This window comes from Mus caroli, chromosome 2, assembly GCF_900094665.2.
Source record: "Mus caroli chromosome 2, CAROLI_EIJ_v1.1, whole genome shotgun sequence".
Lineage (NCBI taxonomy): Eukaryota > Metazoa > Chordata > Mammalia > Rodentia > Muridae > Mus > Mus caroli.
In genome coordinates this window covers 79219715-79238973 of record NC_034571.1, presented here as the reverse complement: position 1 = coordinate 79238973, position 19259 = coordinate 79219715, and the positions used below count along the sequence as shown (strand labels likewise).

General features: G+C 45.8%; 1 protein-coding gene across 1 annotated transcript in view; it reads left to right on the top strand.

The window, feature by feature from the left end:
- P2rx3 (purinergic receptor P2X 3) overlaps positions 1 to 19259 on the top strand; it is a 39676-nt gene that overhangs the window by 12144 nt on the left and 8273 nt on the right. The window contains exons 2-8 of the mRNA XM_021185567.2: positions 212 to 347; positions 748 to 819; positions 1028 to 1091; positions 1625 to 1718; positions 1973 to 2050; positions 2696 to 2837; positions 3317 to 3453. Coding sequence (XP_021041226.1) covers positions 212 to 347; positions 748 to 819; positions 1028 to 1091; positions 1625 to 1718; positions 1973 to 2050; positions 2696 to 2837; positions 3317 to 3453 — 723 coding nt within the window. The remainder of the gene's footprint in view (positions 1 to 211; positions 348 to 747; positions 820 to 1027; positions 1092 to 1624; positions 1719 to 1972; positions 2051 to 2695; positions 2838 to 3316; positions 3454 to 19259) is intronic.

Below are 19259 nucleotides of genomic sequence, written 5' to 3'. Positions count from 1 at the left end.
TTTCACAGGGAAGCAATTAGAAAAAGAAGCCCAAGGGTACTCCTTAGTGGTGGGTTTGAAGAATCTCTGAACTAAGCAGGAACTCATCCCAACACATCTTCCTGCCAAGCACACCCATGTGAGTCTAATGTTGGCGGGAAGGAGAATTATCCTGTCCCCTGTCTCATGAGCCTGTGGACTTTTTCTCTGCACCCCTACTCTTCCCTTGCAGGTGGGTTTTCTTGCACGAGAAGGCCTACCAAGTGCGGGACACGGCCATTGAGTCCTCAGTAGTAACAAAGGTAAAAGGCTTCGGACGCTATGCCAACAGAGTCATGGATGTGTCGGATTATGTGACCCCACCCCAGGTATAGTGCCCTACCCTAGGGACCTGTGCATGCCCATATCTGGGGAGGATGGGGACAAAGAGGTGAGTGTCCCAAACCAGCAGTACTGTTTGAGAAACAAGAACCAGCCTCCAAAATGCAACACTGGATATCAAGAAGCTAGACTCCCCCACCCCACCCCCGACCCTGTCCTGCCTGTGTTTTAATGGTGACCAATACAGGAAAAAAAGCAAGAGGGGCCATCAGGTGATTAGAAAGAGTTGGATTGGATGCCAGCTGCCAAGTTCCTTTGGATGCCCCTTGTTAGCCCTGCCACCTTGGCCAAGTCATTCTACCTAGGGCTTCCTGTTCTGTGGAGTAGAAACAGCTTCCGGCCCCCACAGATTGAGACTGGGCTTTTCTTCTCTCTTCTCCTCCCAAGGGCACTTCTGTCTTTGTCATCATCACCAAAATGATTGTTACTGAAAATCAAATGCAAGGATTCTGTCCAGAGGTGAGTGGAACAAGTCAAGGAAGCGGACTAGCAGGAGTAGGGCAAGTGGTGTGAACAGAGCCTCATAGTTTGGCCTCAGAGCTGTGACTCCACCTGCCACCCACTAGAGGCCACAGCTATGGGAACTTGTGGGAGGCAATGGGAATTAATGGGCTGACCAGGGCCAAGGGAGGGGCCTTCATACACCTGTCCCCCTGTCCCCCTACAGAATGAGGAGAAGTACCGCTGTGTGTCTGACAGCCAGTGTGGGCCTGAGCGCTTCCCGGGTGGGGGTGAGTGCAGTCCTTTCCTCCCTCCCTCTCCAACCCCAAGCCTTCATGGGACTCTAAAGGGCAGCGAATTTGGCGTGGGGATAGCGCTTTTCAGGAAATGGGTCCAACCTACTCTGTAGACTTAAGCCAATGTCACAGAGGTTTGCTGGGTGCCCAGACCCAGCTAGGGATGTGGAGGTGGCATGGTTACGGCCCCAGGAGTTTAGTCTGGGTACTACAGAGTGGTACACAGCAAGTAGTACTAACGAAACAGAGGACTATGGGAGGAGACCCAGGGGAGGGAGCAAGGTTATTTCAGAGAGGTGGCTTCAAAGCCCTCCTAGAAGTGGTCTGAAGATGGCAAGATGGAGCTTCACGAAAAGCACTCCAGGAAGAAGGGATAGCTCAGGGTCAGAGGCAAGGAAGAAGGGTTCTGGGCTATTTAGGACGAATGCAGCAGGTTAGCTTGCCTGGCTCATCTGCCAGGGTCCCTGGTGAGGAGGGGCATGGGGTTGGTAAGGGGCAGGATGCCACCTGTCAGCTTCACCCTCCAGGGATCCTCACTGGCCGCTGTGTGAACTACAGCTCTGTCCGTCGGACCTGTGAGATCCAGGGATGGTGCCCCACCGAGGTGGACACCGTGGAGATGTAAGGCTCTAAGCATCCCGAAGCTAATGGGAGGTTATGTGGGTCCCCAACTAGTGTTTTTTTCTTGGGGTAAGAATGTGATCTCAGTGTGCCATCTCCCCCGCTCTGCCTCTGCCTCTCACCCTCGATGCCTCAGGTCTGTGATCTTTCTATAAGATGCCTCCTTTCAAGAGGCACCTATAAAGAAAGATTCCTGAGAAAAGCCCCTGTCTCCCCTCTAATGGAGAGCTGAAGCCCCATTCCCCCCCTCCCAGGCCTATCATGATGGAAGCCGAGAACTTCACCATTTTCATCAAGAACAGCATCCGTTTCCCTCTCTTCAACTTTGAGAAGTGAGTCCTTGATTCTTCCCTTATTCACCCTGCTGTAGAGGTCACTCATGTTCTCTCCATCTCCCCATCTCCATGGAGCCCCTGTCCCTCAACAGACCTCGACCCCAGATATTCAATAGCCAATTTCTCTGCCAGTTTTCCTGCCATGGAGCTCTGAGCCCAAATGGGAGTTCTGCTTGGAGCAGGGGAAAGACAACGTAAACTGGCTGTGGACACCGAGGCCTCCTGCAGTTGGAGTGTCTGAAGTGTTTGTCACTTGTATTTCTTCCCATCTCAAACCCTCAAGTGGAAAGTTTTTTGTCTTACTTTGCTCCCACTGCCTCTCGACTCCTGCATTCAACAACTGTCTGGTAGTCATGTGTCCATCCTGTCAGGCACTGAAGAGATGCACCAAGTAATTAGGAGAGACTCTGGTCACTAAGAGGCCCAGCCTGGTAGTTTGGAGAATTAGCCACATTCATAGCCCTACTATGAGATGGAACATGATGGGGGTTAGGGGATATATGGGAAGTGACTGAGAGATGGTGCAGGTAGATGCCTCCCCCTGGATGTGGAGGGCCTGAAGCATCCAGAAGATGAGAGCATTTAGGCATTTCCATCTTTACTTTAATTCTGGGCCTAACTACTCTCCTCTTTCCATCCCAGGGGAAACCTCCTGCCTAACCTCACCGACAAGGACATAAAGAAGTGCCGCTTCCACCCTGAAAAGGCCCCATTTTGCCCCATCTTGAGGGTAGGGGACGTGGTTAAGTTTGCTGGGCAGGATTTTGCCAAGCTGGCCCGCACGGTGAGAACTTGTCCCTTCCCTGTGACCCCCTACCTTCCTACCTACCTGGAAAGCTCAGCCTTAGACTTCAGGGAAAGCCACTGGGATGCTGGGCAGGAACTGCAGCAAGACAATGCCACCTGGTGGAAGCACCCTAGACCTGCAGATCCCTGGATCCCAAATCCTATCCATCCATCCCCAGTGATCTTGCCTCTACCTCCCCTAACCTCAGTTGCCCATTCTCATCATTCCATTTCACCTCGGGAGAGGCCTTTGGTCTTGGAAAAGCACCACACCACAGGACAGTGAGCTGCAGTAGTGTTCGGAATTCTGTGTTGTATCGTGGGGACTTTAAAGCTCCAAGTTCTTCCACTTAAGGGAAGTCACTCTCTTCCCTCCCCACTGCCACCTCCTATCCAGAGAAGGGAAAGAATTCACTCATTGGAAACCCTCAGCCCTGACTTGGCACAGGGAGACCTCATATTTGGCCCTTTTTTCAGGGTGGAGTTCTGGGCATTAAGATCGGCTGGGTGTGTGATCTGGACAAGGCCTGGGACCAGTGCATCCCCAAATATTCCTTCACGAGGCTGGATGGAGTTTCTGAGAAAAGCAGTGTTTCCCCTGGCTACAACTTCAGGTAAACCCCACTCCTGAGCAGAAGTAGAGGGCACAGGCAGCCCCAAAGAAATTCATCTCAGGCAAAAGTGCACAATCGGAAGGAAACTCCTCATGTCCTTCTGCTGCCTGTCAGGCTTCAGTTCCAGCTTGCAAAGGACTTCTTGACAGCCATTCCTGGTGGGTGGGTTGTGCTATGAGGTTTGGATTCATGTCTTTAAAAATGATCCAACTAAGAAATCTGCTGAGGTCGGTCATTAGATCAGATGGCCAAGGTCATCTGGAGTAATTGATTCTGTAATTCTTTACCTGTTTTTAGCTACAGTGTGCTTCTTTTGTATCCAGACAGCCCACTCCCTGTGCTGTGCCTGAATTTTTAAGGCTCTTACTCCCAAAAAGTAATCACAGTATCTGGCCTTGTTTCTTTTTCCAAAATGGTAACTTGGCATTTCTTTCTAAAACCAGGAAATCCCACGATTCACAGACAGCAACTATCGATCACTAGTTCTTTAGGGATTTTCGGGCCGGGGGAAGCTTTTAAATATCATCTAATTGATACTCCATATGGCTCTGTGCCCTAAAGGATTTTTACTTTGGGAGCTTTTTCCATTAGGAAAAAGGGAAACCGGGGGGCGGGGGGGGGGGAACTCTGGGTGAACTGTTTGGAATAGCTGAGCCCTTGAACAAGTCCTTGACCTCTTCCCTGTCCATGTCCCCATCTGTGAAATGCTAGTTCACATGCACATGCACATGCCAACACTCATGATGTGGCATATGTACAGAAGTCAAAGGGCAAACTTTGCTTGTTCTTTAAGGCAGGATCCCTCTTGGTCATTAGTGCATGTCAGGATAGCTGGCCTACACACTCCAAGTGATTCTCCTGCCTCTGCTCCCCAACACCTAGTAGGAACACACTGGGATGACAGATGCCTGTGCCACTGCATCTGGCTCTTGCACATGATGTGAACTCAGGTCACCAGGCTTATACACTGCACACTTTTGTCATGTGACTTATCTCCTCAGTCCATCCCTTAGTTTGTGAAAATCCCAAAACTTCTTAAAGATCCTGATTTAGTATACAATGTTATGAGCTAAAAAAGCTAAGAAGACTAAATAGGTAGTGGTGGGGCAAATACATAGAAGACTCCAGCCTGTGAGTTGATGCAACCACATTCCTGCTAGGTATTCCCACCTAAATAAACACTCCCTCACACATGGCTAGAAGTTTGTCTCCTAGGTCAATCTAAGTCCTGCCACATTGATAATAAAGATTAACAATCACCAGTCTTCACTTTGTCAACTTGACACCCAAGCATATTGTTTTTAATCATAGTATTTCACTCCTGATCTCTAAAATCTCATGTTCATTTTATAATACAAAATACATTTAGTTGATCTCTATAAGTCTTCAATATTTCAACAGTCCCAAAAATTCAGTAGCATAAATGGAGTTGTTGGAGTTTGTCAAAAGACCCTCACTCACAAAGACCACAGAGATTGCCATTGCTGAAAAACACATGAGGATTTTTATGATTCCAACATGTTGGGGACTCCCCTCTCAGCACGAAGGCCAGAGGAGAGACACTGAACAAAGAAAGAACACACTTTTTATACCTTTGTAAGGGGCAGATTTGAGCAACAGGGTTTTTATTGGTGTAGCAAGTAACCCTTTCAGGCATTGGTTGGTTTGAATAGTAACCCTTTGACCTAGTGACTCACTTTGCTTGCCCCCATGGTGGGTTATTATGATTTGCAACAAAGCAATAGTACATTTTGAACTTATGGGTCAGCTATTAACGTCACAGCTATTAACGTCACAGGGAATCCTAGCAAGGTCAGGGTGGTTTGTGGTCTTCCTCAGAATTCAGTGTGGGGCAGGGGGGGGGGGCAGAAAAGTCTTCTAAGAACTGTTATTTTTGTTATGGTTATTTCTCTGAGAACAGCTAATATTATTTTGGCAGCTGTAGTCTTAATCATTTTGACCGCGAAAACTATGTTTTTACATTTGTTTAGTCAGCCAGCTTTCTTATCTGGCTCTGCACTTGGCCTGCTAGTACAGTTTGGAATGTCCTTTTCGAAGGGGGAAGGTACTGGGTGGTCTTGATTCATTTTGGATATTACAGAGTCTCTTAAGAGACTTGGGACATCTCTTAGCCATGAGCCTCTATTTAAAAAAAAAAAAAAAAAGCCTACCACTCACCGGCTTCTCATATACAGTGGCATGAAAAAAAAATTCTCCTTCCAAAAAGTAAGATTGGGAATAAAGCAAGGAAAGACTATGCCAAAGTCAGACTAGATCACAGTAGGGCAACACCAAATTCTGTAGTCCTGTGTATGGCATCTGGGGCTCTTGGTGATGTTACCTTGGCTGCATCTGCCTTGGGTAGCTGCAGTGTCCTTGTTCTGGTGCCTACAGGACACATAGACTCTCTCTTGGGCTAGTTCTACTTCATGCCTGTAGTTTTTCTTAGAAAACATTCTCTATTCCTAGCACCTTCAATATCCTGGAGTCTCTATTGCAGCTTAGGCTTCACCTTCTCAGCTTCACGAAACAGCCTCTTAATGCTTCCTGACCTGACTCAACTACACATTGATTGACTATAAGTGGCCTCAGTAGCTTCTAGAACCTTCGTGCTAACCTTTGTGACTCCTTCATTTCTCTATCTTTCATGCCTGTAAAACTTAGTGCCACATATACATTGCCTCCAAGTTCTGCTGCCAGATCAAGATGTAGCATAGCCCTCTTAGACAACTGCTACAGCAACTTTTGTGGGCCTTTGAGGAAGACCCTGGGGAAACACTTCCCTATGTGGCCATTTGGGACAAAGAATACCTGTCCTCTGTTCTGGTGGTGGCATTCTTAATGCAGACTACGTCTTTTTCAAATGAATTTCCATTTCACCAGTTGGAGCTTTCTGTGAGTAAGTCTTGCCCTCAGGCTACCTTCCTAGTTGCTCTAGCACATGTTACCAATTTCTCTATAAGGGAATGGATTTCTTCAACAGCTAAAGCTGCTTTCTCTACACCTGCTTTGTCGTCAACTTTAAACTTGCTTATACTTCTCATCACACTGGACACTTCATGTTTTTCTACTGTACTTGCCTGTCCTCTTTCACTGTAGACCTAGTACCAAAGTGGTCCATTAAGCTCTTATTACATCATTTTAGGGCTTCTCTAGTCTTGAGCTCCAAATTCCTCCTGCAAACTAATCCCAAAGGCCTGCAAACCCACATGATTACATTTATCACAGGGTGACCCTGCTCCTGGTACCAACTTTTTTGCATTAATTACTTTTCTAAATTCTGTGACAAAATACCCAACAAAAGCAATTGAGGAAGACTTTATTTTGGTTCATGGCTTGAAGGCATAATTCACAATGACAAAGAAAGCATGGCCGGAGTGTGAAGTGACAGGCCACATGGCATCCTCAGTCAGGAAGCAGATGGAAGTGAATTCGGGTTCCACTTGATTCTCCTTTTTACTTGTTGGACACTGTAGCCTATGTAATGGTACTTACTGTCCAAACTCAGGATTGTTCTTTACTCCTCAGTTAAATCTCTTTGGAAAAGTCCTCAAAGACATGCCCATAAGTTGGTCTCCTGGGTGTTTTAGATCTACCCCAATTGACAATCAAGATTAACCATCACAATAACCCCCTTTCTTTTCCACTTTACTTCACAACTTTAAGAAATAATGGCTCATTCCATTAACTTTTACATTTGATACTTTAAGATATATATGTATGTTCTCTGAAAAGAAGAATTTTTAAAGACTGAAATTGCTTTCATAATCAACTCCAGAGTTTAAAAAACCATAGGAAACAACACATATTTTAAAGTAGGTTAAAAATACTGTTTGGCTCACTGGAAGAAATTGGCATATTTATTCAGTCAGTTCATCACACTGAGATCAATACAAAGGATATTTGTATGGTGGCTTAAAAATAGTGATATATTTTAATAAAATTCTCAATCTAAAATACAAATTTCCACACTTATAACTCCCCTTTGGCCATTAGAAGGTCTTCAGTCCTCCAGACGACTCATTTGACAGAATGCTTATGAATACCATGATGAAGCCAATTATGATGAAGAACCCAATTACTGGTACCATACAGGTTAGAGTAGGATCTTTCATTTGAAGAAGAGCTGCTTTGGAGTTCTGTATCTCCAGTTGATTATGCAATGACTATGCCCTAACTAGGCACAATAGGACCTGAGATACACTTAGTTCTAAATAAGCTTTGATTGAGGGTATAGATGTAGCTCAGTTGATAGAGTGGGTACCTACCATGAAAGAAGTCTAGAGTTCCATCCTCAACTCAAAACACACACACACACACACACACAACCAAAGCCAGGAATGGTGGCATGTGCCTGCAACCACAGCACTCAGAAAGTGGAAGAGAGATCAGTTTAAGGTCATCCTTGGCTATGTAGGGAGTCCAAGGTCAGCCTGAGCTATAGGAATCCCTGCCTCAAATAAAGAAATTAGGTTAGATAGTTTATTTGGGCAAGACTAGAAAGATGGTCTCTGAGGACTCTTTCAGTATAACACTCAGGATCTAAGGGAGCCACCTGAGAGGTATGGTCTCCTCTGAGGATCCCAAATAACTTACTCTCTTAGCAGAGGTGGATGTACAAAGGAGCAAAACTACCGAGTTGGACCCTGGGTAAAGTTCCCTGAGAGTTCAAAGGAGAGTACTGTCAGAAAACATCTGGCATCCATGCCTAACAGCACTCTGCCTAAGTGCTACCACATCCCTCCACCTGGGTCCACCACCACTCTCATACAGCAGTTGACACTCAAGGCCAAAGGCCACAGAGTCATCTTTCTGAATGTTCAGTTAAGAGAAGAGAGTACACATTGTGGTTTCAATAACACGGTGATCTTATGTTGTTAAGTCTCACAAAGCTACTTAACAGTAGGACTGACACTCATTACCCCAAGTGCATAGCATTCTGTAGGCTTTGGCCAGTTATTCCACACCCACTCTCGAAGGTAGATGCTACAATCCTTCCACTGTACTAATGAGAAAAGACTCGGGGCTCATTGCGTTCACTCACTGCCAGTGTAACACATGAAGTACATTTGAAGACCTGGATGTGAATAAATATTCTTGACTGATATCCACCACAACCAGGAAAGCTTAGAGACATTCACACTCGTTAATCCTCAGCGAGACATGCATAGCTGGTTGGTACCTTCTACTCTGATGAAAAACAAAGAACCCTAGTTCTAGGAAAGTGAAAATACCAGCAGATGCCAACGGCACAATTCACAGCCTGGCCTTTTGCCTCCCAAACAAGTTCATTTGTCTCTCTCTGCAACAGAGGCCAGACTCCTCACCACTCTATTGTTGCCATCCGCTCTGTAGAGAGTGAAATTATTCAGACTAGATTGGCCTTGCTCTAAGCAACACATATGATACCCAGGGGCAGCTAGAGACCTGCACCTCCATCGCTAATTACATCTGCAGCTCATTTCCATGCCCCCACCTCCCAACTTTCTGCAGCTCTTTGCTTGCAGAATCATTGATTTTGAGATTGTCTAAGTGTTAAAGATCCATTGGGCACATCTAGACAAAGCTGTCCCCTTTCAGAGAGAAAACAGGAGCTCTGAGGGAGAAGTGATTTGTCTGAGATTGTGAGAGCAACTTAGTATATATAGCCTTAGAGGTCATTCTATCCTTGCTCCCGCATCTGTCTTCCTAAGACATAATCCCAAGCACAAGGATACTTCATAAGGTCGCCTGTTTGTAATGAGCCAGGTCCAGTTACTGGCAAAGTAGCCTTGAGGATGCATCTCCCTTCAAATCCTTACCTAACGTGCTTGGTTCTATCCATCTATACTATCCATCTATATTAATTTTTGTATGTTCACTAAAGGCTTTTGTTCTTTCTCCACCTGCAATTTGGTGGAGAGAATTTTCACTCCTAGGTTTGCCTATTCCCCATAGGTAAATATTCTAATTATCCCTCAATATAATGTTTTCAAAGCTTTTTTCCAAGCATATTGAGAGTGCAGTTGCTAGTGTTGTCTGGATTTGTGGTGGACAAAGTGCAGCTGTATCTAAAAATAAAACCTAGCAGTTCAACAATGCAGATAAAAGACCCCCAGGAGGTGGCATCCTGTAGCTTAAACATAGGACTGAGAAGTGGGTCTTGCAGCTCAGGTAGACACTCAGTTCACCAGTACAGGGTTTTAAGATGGGATCCTTGTTGTAAGTGTGTGAGCACAGTGAGCTTGTGAGGGCATTAATGTGTTCGTTAGCCACTGAATGTGGCTAAGTCTGAGTGAGAGCAAGTCAGTGTGTGTGTGTGTGTGTGTGTGTGTGTGTGTGTGTGTAGGCACTGATGGTTTAATGACAGATTTATAACACTGTATCTATCAGGGATTCGGCAGGAAGCAGATGGCAGTTTCAAATTGGGTAATTTGAGGAGAGCTTAATAAAGGGGCTGATCTGAAAGTGTGGGCAGAGTGCAGGGAAATCACAGGGCCCAAAGATAGTAATAGGACATGGGTCTGCAGGGCAGAGGACAGAAGGCAGGGGCTGGAACTAAAGTCACACGGGCGTGTGAGGAGAGGGAAGCCCCGCCAGCATCCAAAACAGAGACAAAGCAGTGCACCAAGGCAGGGAGAAGCTTGAACCAGACGGCACATATGAGATCTAGTCCAAGTCCCTCTACTACCATGTGGAGGCTGCTAATCCCTTTATGCTGTTGCTCAAAGTGTGAACCATTGCCCAGTAAAAGAACAGGCACTCACAGACATAAGCAATTTTTTCTTAAAAGTCATTTTATCTACAAATACAGATTTTCTTTTCTTTAAGATTATTTATTTTATGAGTACACTGTAGCTGTCTTCAAACATGCCAGAAGAGGGCATCTGATCCTATTATAGATGCCTGTGAGCCATCTTGTGGTGCCTGGGAATTGAACTCAGGACCTCTGGAAGAGCAGCAGCCAGTTCTCTTAACCACTGAGCCATATCTCTGGCCCCCAAATATACATTTCCTTAAAAGATACTTTTTTTTTTAGACTAGAGACGTAGCTCAGTGGTAGACCACTTTCCTAGCATGCCCAAGGCAGTGGTTCTGAGGTCAGTCCCTAGCATGTCACTAAAAGATATTTGTCTGCAAATATAAGACTCACAGGAAGTAGTGACATGGGCCCCCTTTCTCTCATATAGTCCTGTTACCCTCACAGTAAGTTAGCATCCTAGATGGGGGCAGGTAGGTCCTTCCAGCTCCTTATACATTTCTACATATGCAACCTAAAATTCCATCTCTTCGAAGACCTCAAAAGCTCACCTCTGTTCCTTATGTTAAGAACTCTGAACGGTGAACCTGTGAAACCCTTTCTTTCACACCTGTGCTTCTAACCTCATTCACAGATCACCACACCCTCCCACGCAGAAAGGTTTTGAAACTTGTCAGAAATGACCCACCTTCACCAAGGCTCAAAGCCAGAGCCTTGGTCTGTATTCATTCCTTCTAACTTACCTTCAACTATTATGACTTGCCAACAACACACAAATGTAGTAACTGTAAGATTACAGTGCTGATTGGTAGGGGGAAAGCAGAAGCACTTTCTAAAACTCCTCCATCTTTAGTAAAGAATTTTAGTATGTTACTCAATCTTTTCTTTTTAATTCACTTTATATCCCGCTCACTTTCCCCCTCTCCGTCACCCCCTCCCACCTCCACCCTCCCTCCTCTTCTCCTCCAAGAGATTGGGTCCCCTTGGATATCCCTGCACCCTGTCACATCAAATCTTTGCAAGGCTAGGCACATCCTCTCCCACTGAGGCCCGGCAAGGCAGCCCGGCTAGAAGAACATATCCCATGGACAGGCAACAGCTTTGGGGATAGCCCTGGCTCCAGTTATTCAGGACCCACATGAAGACCAAGCTGCACATCTGCTATATATGTGCAGGCAATGATCCAGCCTGTGTAAGTTCTTTGGTCAGTAGTTCTGTCTCTGAGAACCCCAAGGGTCCAGGTTAGTTGACTCTGTTGGTTGTTCTGTGGAGTTCCTATCCTGTTTGGGGCCCACAATCCTTCCCTTATTCTTCCATAAGAGTCCCCAAGCTCCATCTACAAACAGAAGCACTTTTCATGATGTCTGATTTCTCAGTTCCCCTCTGAGAGTTCCTAAGACAGCATTGCTCCTAAAAGGCAGCTCAATTTTGGATTTCCTCTCTTGGTGTCTGGGACAAAAAAAAAAAAAAAAAAAAAAAGGCCTGTTCATCTGCTAGCTGTTCCTCTCATGCTAGGTGTTTCCAGCAGGCGCTCTGTGTTTCCAGCAGCAGCTTTCGCGAAGTGCAGAGTTGGCCTGGTTCCGCTACCATATCACAGCATGCAGATCACTGAGCTCCTCGGCCAACTGACAGAGTCAGAGCTGAAGTGGGCCCTGGCGCTCATCACTTCTCTACAGTCTGCATTTCCCCTCCTTCCAAACGCCACAGGACATGTGTCTTTAAAGGCAGCCAGCCACTTCAGTCCTTTTCTCAGAAAACCAAACTGTGGGAAGGCCTCTTCCGTGGGGTATGTTTGCAGTCACCATGATCCTTTTCCCTCCTCACCATCCTGCGATAGCAATGAGAGAGCCAGTGGTCCTGGATGGTCCAAGCCCTTTCTAATGTGTGTGTCCATCCTGTCAGCACAGCAACTGATGTTGTTAGTAGAAAATAGGATCGAAAACTTGTTGAGTGCTGACCAAGGAACTAAGAGGGTTATCTTTTCACCTCTGAGGAACTCTGGGCCTCAGAGTCCCCTTTATCTAGCCAAGGCCACATACCTTATATAGTGCCAGAGAAGGTATTCAAAGACTGGGCCCCTGGCCTCACAACCTACACTTGCAGCTACAGATAACATAGCAGGACCAGTAAGGTTGCCTCCCACGCCCTGCTTGCCCATGTGGCCCAAACTAGCCTGCAGCTCATGTGACCCAGGCTAGCTAGCTTCTAACTCACAGTAATCCTCCTACCTTCCTGATGCCTAGATGACAGGTGTGGGCCGCTCCAGCCAGCTAGTAATGTGCTTTTAAAAATCAACAGCAGACTTTTTAAATGGCTGCTTTTGCAATTAATCAGGTCCCTAGACTCTTAAGTAAATAAACTTGGCTTCAGGCCTGTCTCTCAGGGGAGGAGTCCCAGCAGGCTCTAAGGATGTGGCCCCCGTCCCAGATGCAAAGAGACTGCCAGGCGATATTTTCCTATCGGTACAGAATCAACTGTAAAAGTGTATTTCAGCTGGCAAAATGACTTCCCAGCAGGCAAAGCTTTGCTGAGAACAGCACCTCCTTCACAGAGAAACCCAAATTCCAGGCCCAACTCTTCCCTCCCAAGTCAAACCCGGATCCCGAATGTTTGTTGCTGTTTTTCCTGCTGGTTTAACAGTTTTGAGTCCTGCTTTAGAAAGGAGTTTCCACTACTCTCTGGGAGGACAAATCATTTCTAAACAGATATATGAGTGCTTCCAAGGAATTTGTGCACCATGTTAAAAACCCTTCTCCATTCAGCAAACACTGCTGAATGTCAGCTCGGCATGGGGAAGCCCTTGTAATGGCTGGCACTACTCAAAGATAAATTTGTCTGCCTGCTTCCTTGCACAGGAGTGTTCAGGCCTCAGGGATGAAAACTCTTATGGATAATGATGAGATGACTTTGAAGGTCTCTTTCAGCTTCTAGTTCTATCACATGCTGAGCTTCATGGTGGACAGAGATTTGAAAGAGGCCAGTTCCTGTGATCAAGGGAATGATAAACCTGAACCCAAATAGCAAAATTGTTTATACATAAAAATGCAGGCAGCTTTCCTTAGCTGTGGGCTCTATATCTGTGGACACTATCAAATGTAGATCAAAGACATTTGAGGAAGCAATTATACCCACCCCAAAGAAGAGCTGGCTTTGTTTCCTTCTTATACCCTAAAAAATACAGAGGAACCACTATTTGCACAAAATGTACACTTTGTTAGGCATTCATTATAAGTTATCTAGGGAGGCTCTAACACAAGCAAAGCAAGGGGCACAGTTTATAGAGAAACACTATGCAATTTTATATAAAGGGCTTGAGCCTTATATAAAATGGGTTTTGGTGTCCACGGGGCTTCTAGAATCAACCTTTTGGAAATACTGAGAGATGACTAAGAATAATTAAGCTAAGAATAACTAAAACGAAGGGGGGGTAGCTCAGTTGTAGACTGTTTGCTTAGTATACACGAGGCCCTGGTTTCTGATGCCCAATCAAGAACAAAACCAGACATGGAGGTGCACACCTGTAATCTGAGCATTTGGGAGACTAAGGCAGGAGGACCCTAAGTTCAAGGTCATTCTCAGCTACATATTGACTTTGAGACCAGGCTGGACTACAGGAGACTAACAAAGCAAAAAGAAGAGTCAATACCTTTACACCTAGCACTCAGGATGCAGAGGCATGCAGAGCTATTTGAGCTGTGAGTCATCTCGGTCTACAGAGTGAGCTCCAGGCTAACTTGGACACGTTAGGCTATATAGTGAGACTCTGTTTTAATAATAATAGTTGTTGCCATCATCATGAAACAAAGGTGAACTAGTTAGAGCCCAGGATATGGATGGATTCCAGCCCAGGGAATAAGTGTGATTGAGAGCAAGTCTCATCTCCTCTGTAAACCTGTTTCTATTTCTATAAAATGGGCTGTAAAGACTCTGTAAACTCTGAGCGCCTAAATTAACACACATAGGTGTCTAGGGGCATGGCCAGGGAAGGGCTTTGGAAGCTGGGGCTGCTGAAGTGTGCACTGTTATTTATAGCCCTGCCACACTGGGATGGAGCTTCAACCCTGCCCCACAGAAGCACTTCTGACAAATGATTTATTACAGCAATTGACGTTTGTACTTACTCATCCTTTATCTGTCCCTGCTGATGGCACAAGGGAACACATGTAAAGCATCTCACTACTGTCAGGCCTCAGAATGGCTCAGTTTGGACCAGCGTCGAAATGTTTGGTCTGGTCACAGAACAGGTAGGTGTCTCTGTGAACGTCTCAGTAAGAAAGCACAGTCAGCCAGGGCTTGGGAAGAGATGTACACCTGAGGAACCAACACGGAAGCAGAGGCAGATAGATAGGAAAACTGGGAGCCATTACCACCCTAGATTTGTAGTCGTTGTGGGAGAAATGGGTGTCTAGATTTAAACGAGGATCCCTGGCATATGCAGCACACAGGCACAAACCGGCACAGCCAACATGGGACTGAGAAGCAGCACACTTGCCTTCTGGTCCCCAGCCAGTGCCCCTCATCAACCAAACCTCCAGACACCAGAGAGCAAGAGGGCAGTCCTCACAGAGCCAGAGACCCACTCTAGAGACAAGAGAGGAGTGCTTCACCTCAGCCTCCCGCCCGTGAGGTAGCCCTTCTAGGTAGGCCTGGTAGTGATGCTTCATCCCTGACAGCTCCAGGCTTGTCTCCTCTCTTCTTCCTCTTGCACTGGCAGCTGCGTGAGCACTGTCTCTCTTCTAGTACTTAAGCATCATCAAGTCAGAGCCATGGTGTGCTTTCCTTGATAGCTGTTGGAAGCACCTACTTAACAGGCTTCTTGCCTCGTGGATGGGACTGCAGTCAACTCCTTTTTGGTTTCCAGCTTAGGGAATTAATAGACTTGGCATTTGAGCAGCCTGAGTTCAGATCTCAACCATGCCCCTCACCTGAGAGTTGTGCCTTTCTGTAGCTTGCAAAATCAAAGATAGAGAGTCTGGGTGTTGTGATATACAGCCTGTAATCTCAGCACTTGGGCGGCAGAGGCGCGAAGGTTGCCACAAGAATCTTTGTTTACAGAGGGAGTTGCTGGTCAGCCAAGCTGCATAGAGAGACCCTGTACCAAAAGCAACCAAAGTAAAGGAAGGGAAAATAAAACAGGTTACACACACACACACACACACACACACACACACCCTACTGAATCTGTTTAGTGTTGCTCTTACGTACATGTTTAGGAATGACAACTTAGGATTGAACCACATATCAAAGAACTAATTCCTGGAGAAAATTGATTCTTCCTCTCTCAGCAGCCACTGAGCCATTGATTACCTGTAGCTCTTCATCTAGGAGTGAGGCCTTGTGAAATCTCCCCCACTGACATGGCATGTCACTGATGTTGTCATCATGCAGGTCTTGTTTAGACAACTATATTGTTGTGATTTTGTGGATACTGCTTCCCAATTTGTCTAGAAAACACTATCTAACAGCAGGAGGTCCTCTGGCTCTTAAAATCTTTCCATGCCCCCCTCCTTCCATGATGTTCTCTGAGCCTTAGGTGTACAAAATGGCTGTGTTGTAGATGCATCAGTTGGGGCCGAGCACCCCACAGTCAGCCATTCTCTGCATTCTGACTAGTTGTGACTTCTGTAATGGTCCCCATCTGCTGAAAGAAGAATATGCATTGAGGAGAGATGAGAGCTAGTTTTATCTTTAAGTATAAGGATTAGATTTGTATTTAGAAAACAGTTAGGAGTTATACCAGCTTAGGAACGTGGCAGTTGTAGGTGCTTCTCTGAAACCTCACTAGTTCTGGGTAGTTGGCTAGATTTACAGTATGACGCACGATTTTTTTTTTTCCTGTTCAGCAAGCCTTAAGTCCAACTATAGACTGCTGTTGGTTAGCATCAAGCTATAAGTACCACTATTTCACTCTCAGGGATATCTTGCTATGCTGGTCATTGTTGTGATTCATAGGCATTACAGCTGGCTAGATCCTTTCTTCTTTGGCAGCTTGTATGACACCTTCAGATACTATACGAGCGAGGCTACAGGTCCAGAGGAGCTCTTCCAAGTCCTGTATATGAAGTGCACTAGGGTCTAACTTTCACACTCCAGTGTCTTCACACTAGAAAACACCAAGGGCAATGACAGGAGCCTCTTGGGCTCTCCTGATCTGCAACTTAAAGTGAGATTTCTCATACCTGGCTCAGGAATTTTTTTTAAGATTTATTAATTTATTATATGTAAGTACACTGTAGATGTCTTCAGAAAGTCCAGAAGAGGGAGTCAGATCTCGTTATGGATGGTTGTGAGCCACCATGTAGTTGCTGGGATTTGAACTCAGGACCTTCAGAAGAGCAGTTGGTACTCTTAACTACTGAGCTATCTCTCCAGCCCCAGCACTGGGATTTTTATTAGATAGTCTATGTCTCTGTGGGAAGCATTATCACTCCATTTAATGTATTTATTACTGTTATATTTTTTAAAGATTTATTTATTATTATACATAGATACACTGTAACTGACTTTAGACACACCAGAAGAGAGCATCAGATCTCATTACAGGTAGTTGTGAGCCACCATGTGGTTGCTGGGATTTGAACACAGGACCTTCGGAAGAGTAGTCAGTGCTCTTACCACTGAGCCATCTTGCCAGCCCACTGTTATATTTTTAAAGTAAGCTTATAAAACAATGTGTTTCCCTATACCTTTTTAAAACATCCTTACTGTCATTTATGTATGAGTACTCCGTCTGCATTTACAGCTGCATGACAGAAGAGGGCAGCAGATCCCATTATAGATGATCGTAAGCCAACCTATGGGTGCTGGGGATTGAACTCGGAAACTCTGAAAGAACAACTGGTGCTTTTAACCACTGAGCCAACTAGCTCTATCCACCGTTTATTTGTGTCTCCTTTTGCCCTCTCCTGCTTTGCTGAAGTATTTCCTTCCCCCTCCCAATGCTAATTTATCTCCTTAACTACTAGGTGCTGATGCTTTCAATTTACAGATAGGGAAACTGATATGCAGATAGGGCAGGTTCAAGGTGGGAGGGGCGGGCATTCACAAGGTCGTATAAAGTATGTCAATTAGTAAAGCAAGGACTGAGACCCTAGGACTGTCTTATGTCTAAGTCCCTATGCCACCTAAGGCCATCAGTACCCTGTGAGGTCTAAAGGTAGTCATGGGAGTGAAGCCTCTGGGTTGGGCTGAGCTTGTGTAAGTGTTCCACATACCTTATGTCCCCCTCCAGTGGCATCTATCTTTCTACCTAGCCAGCTGCCAGATCTCAATGTTTTCTGTTTGAGAGAAAACAGCATGTTGTTACCACCATCCCGGCTCCATCTGCCAAATCAGGAGAATCTGGAGGAGCCCAGCCAGCAGAAGGATGCCCAGAGGCTAGCACTGAGAAAGCTAATCTTTGCCGGGTTAAGAATCTGAGAAATTAATTTGCTTTTCCAGCAAGTGTTTCCTCAGTCCTTCACTGTGGTCACCAGACCATCAGACAAACGTAGATGGTCATATCGGCCTCATAGCCCACAGACTGAGTGTCAGAGTCCAGGTTCTGTAGTAGAGGGTCTTGACAAGTCGGACAGGGCCACTTCACAACTACAGGTCTCTGCACTGGCAAGCCTCTTCTCTGGGGTATAGGATGCCATTGTCTGTAGTGTAAATCCTCTGCTGTGTTCAAGCTACAAGGGCAAAGTCACTGGAAATGAGATTGGGAAGGCGTATACACAGTTAGTTGTCCTACCTAGCCAGAACCATACATAGCCACTTCAGTTTATCGCTACCCTCCAGTCAAGACACACTCTCAGCTTCTCCAAACTATGGTGTCCTTTCCCACAAGAGCCTGCTATTCTCTTAGCCAGGAATTCTATCTCCACCTCTCTCCCAGCCCTCCAGTCTCAGTGTGTTGTTGTCACCCAGAGCTTTGCCTGAAGCTGAGCCTAGGCCAAGAGTCTTTGCTGCCTATTCTCTTAGAGCAGTGTTCCTTAGCTTCCCAGCCCCCTTCTCTATCCCATTTTGGATGGTCTGACTGACTGATACACCTTTCCCTCTAACAGACTGTCAGTGGTGCCTAGCACACACTATGTACCCTAAGCATTTTCTGACCACTGAAAACATGACAGCTGTCTGACCTTGGGCCCTACTGAATAAATAGGCATTCACAGGGTGGAGAGGAGAGTGAGAGCTCCAAAGTCTATGGGGAGCATATTCAGGACTTGCAGGAAGGCAGACATGTGCTATGGCAGGGAGGATGTGTGTGATGGAAAACAGAGTTGTTCGTGTTGGGAGGGCCTGTACTCCAGGCCAAGGTGGCAGTGAGTGTCCTTGTCATCAACCCCACTTCCTAACCAAGAAATTAAATCTAGAGGTATCAAAAGGGGCTGGAGCAGAGGTCAGCCTTCCCCTTTGCAGATGAAGAGGCTGGGGTCCTTCTTCCCACTCAGTGGCTCTCCTGAGCTTCCTGTGCTAGTCCTACTTAGTGATACCAGGTACCCAGATGCTAGCAAATGCAGTAGATCCTTTTAGCTTCAGAACTGAAAGAACTGACTAAAGGCAGGACCTAAGACAAACCAGGATGGGGAGGAAAACAATTCTGGCTGTCCTGCCTTATTTTCTGTTGCTAATGACAATGCTGTAGCTGGGTAAGGACAAAGAAAGGAGGTTTATTTTAAATTGGGATTCTGAGCCAAGGTAGAAGAGACACATCTGGAGATGGTCTTCTTGCTGGCAGAGTCCCAAGGCAGCACAGGGTATCACAGTGACAGTCAGGTAGCATTCAAGAGACCCACCAGACCTGCTGTTACAGCACACCCTCCCTTTTGTTCTGTTTTGTTCATTTGTTTGTTTTCTGGGTTTGGTTTTTTGTTTGTCTTGAGATGGGGGTCTCTATATATAGCTCTGGATGTCCTGGAACTCGCTATGTAGACCAGGCTAGCCTGAAACTTACAGAAATCTGCCTGCCTCTGCCTCCTGAATACTAGAATTAAAGACCTGGCCATAAAATATAATAAATATATAATCACATACACACAAATATATGTGTGTGTATGTGTGTGTGTATGTGTATGTGTGTGTGTGT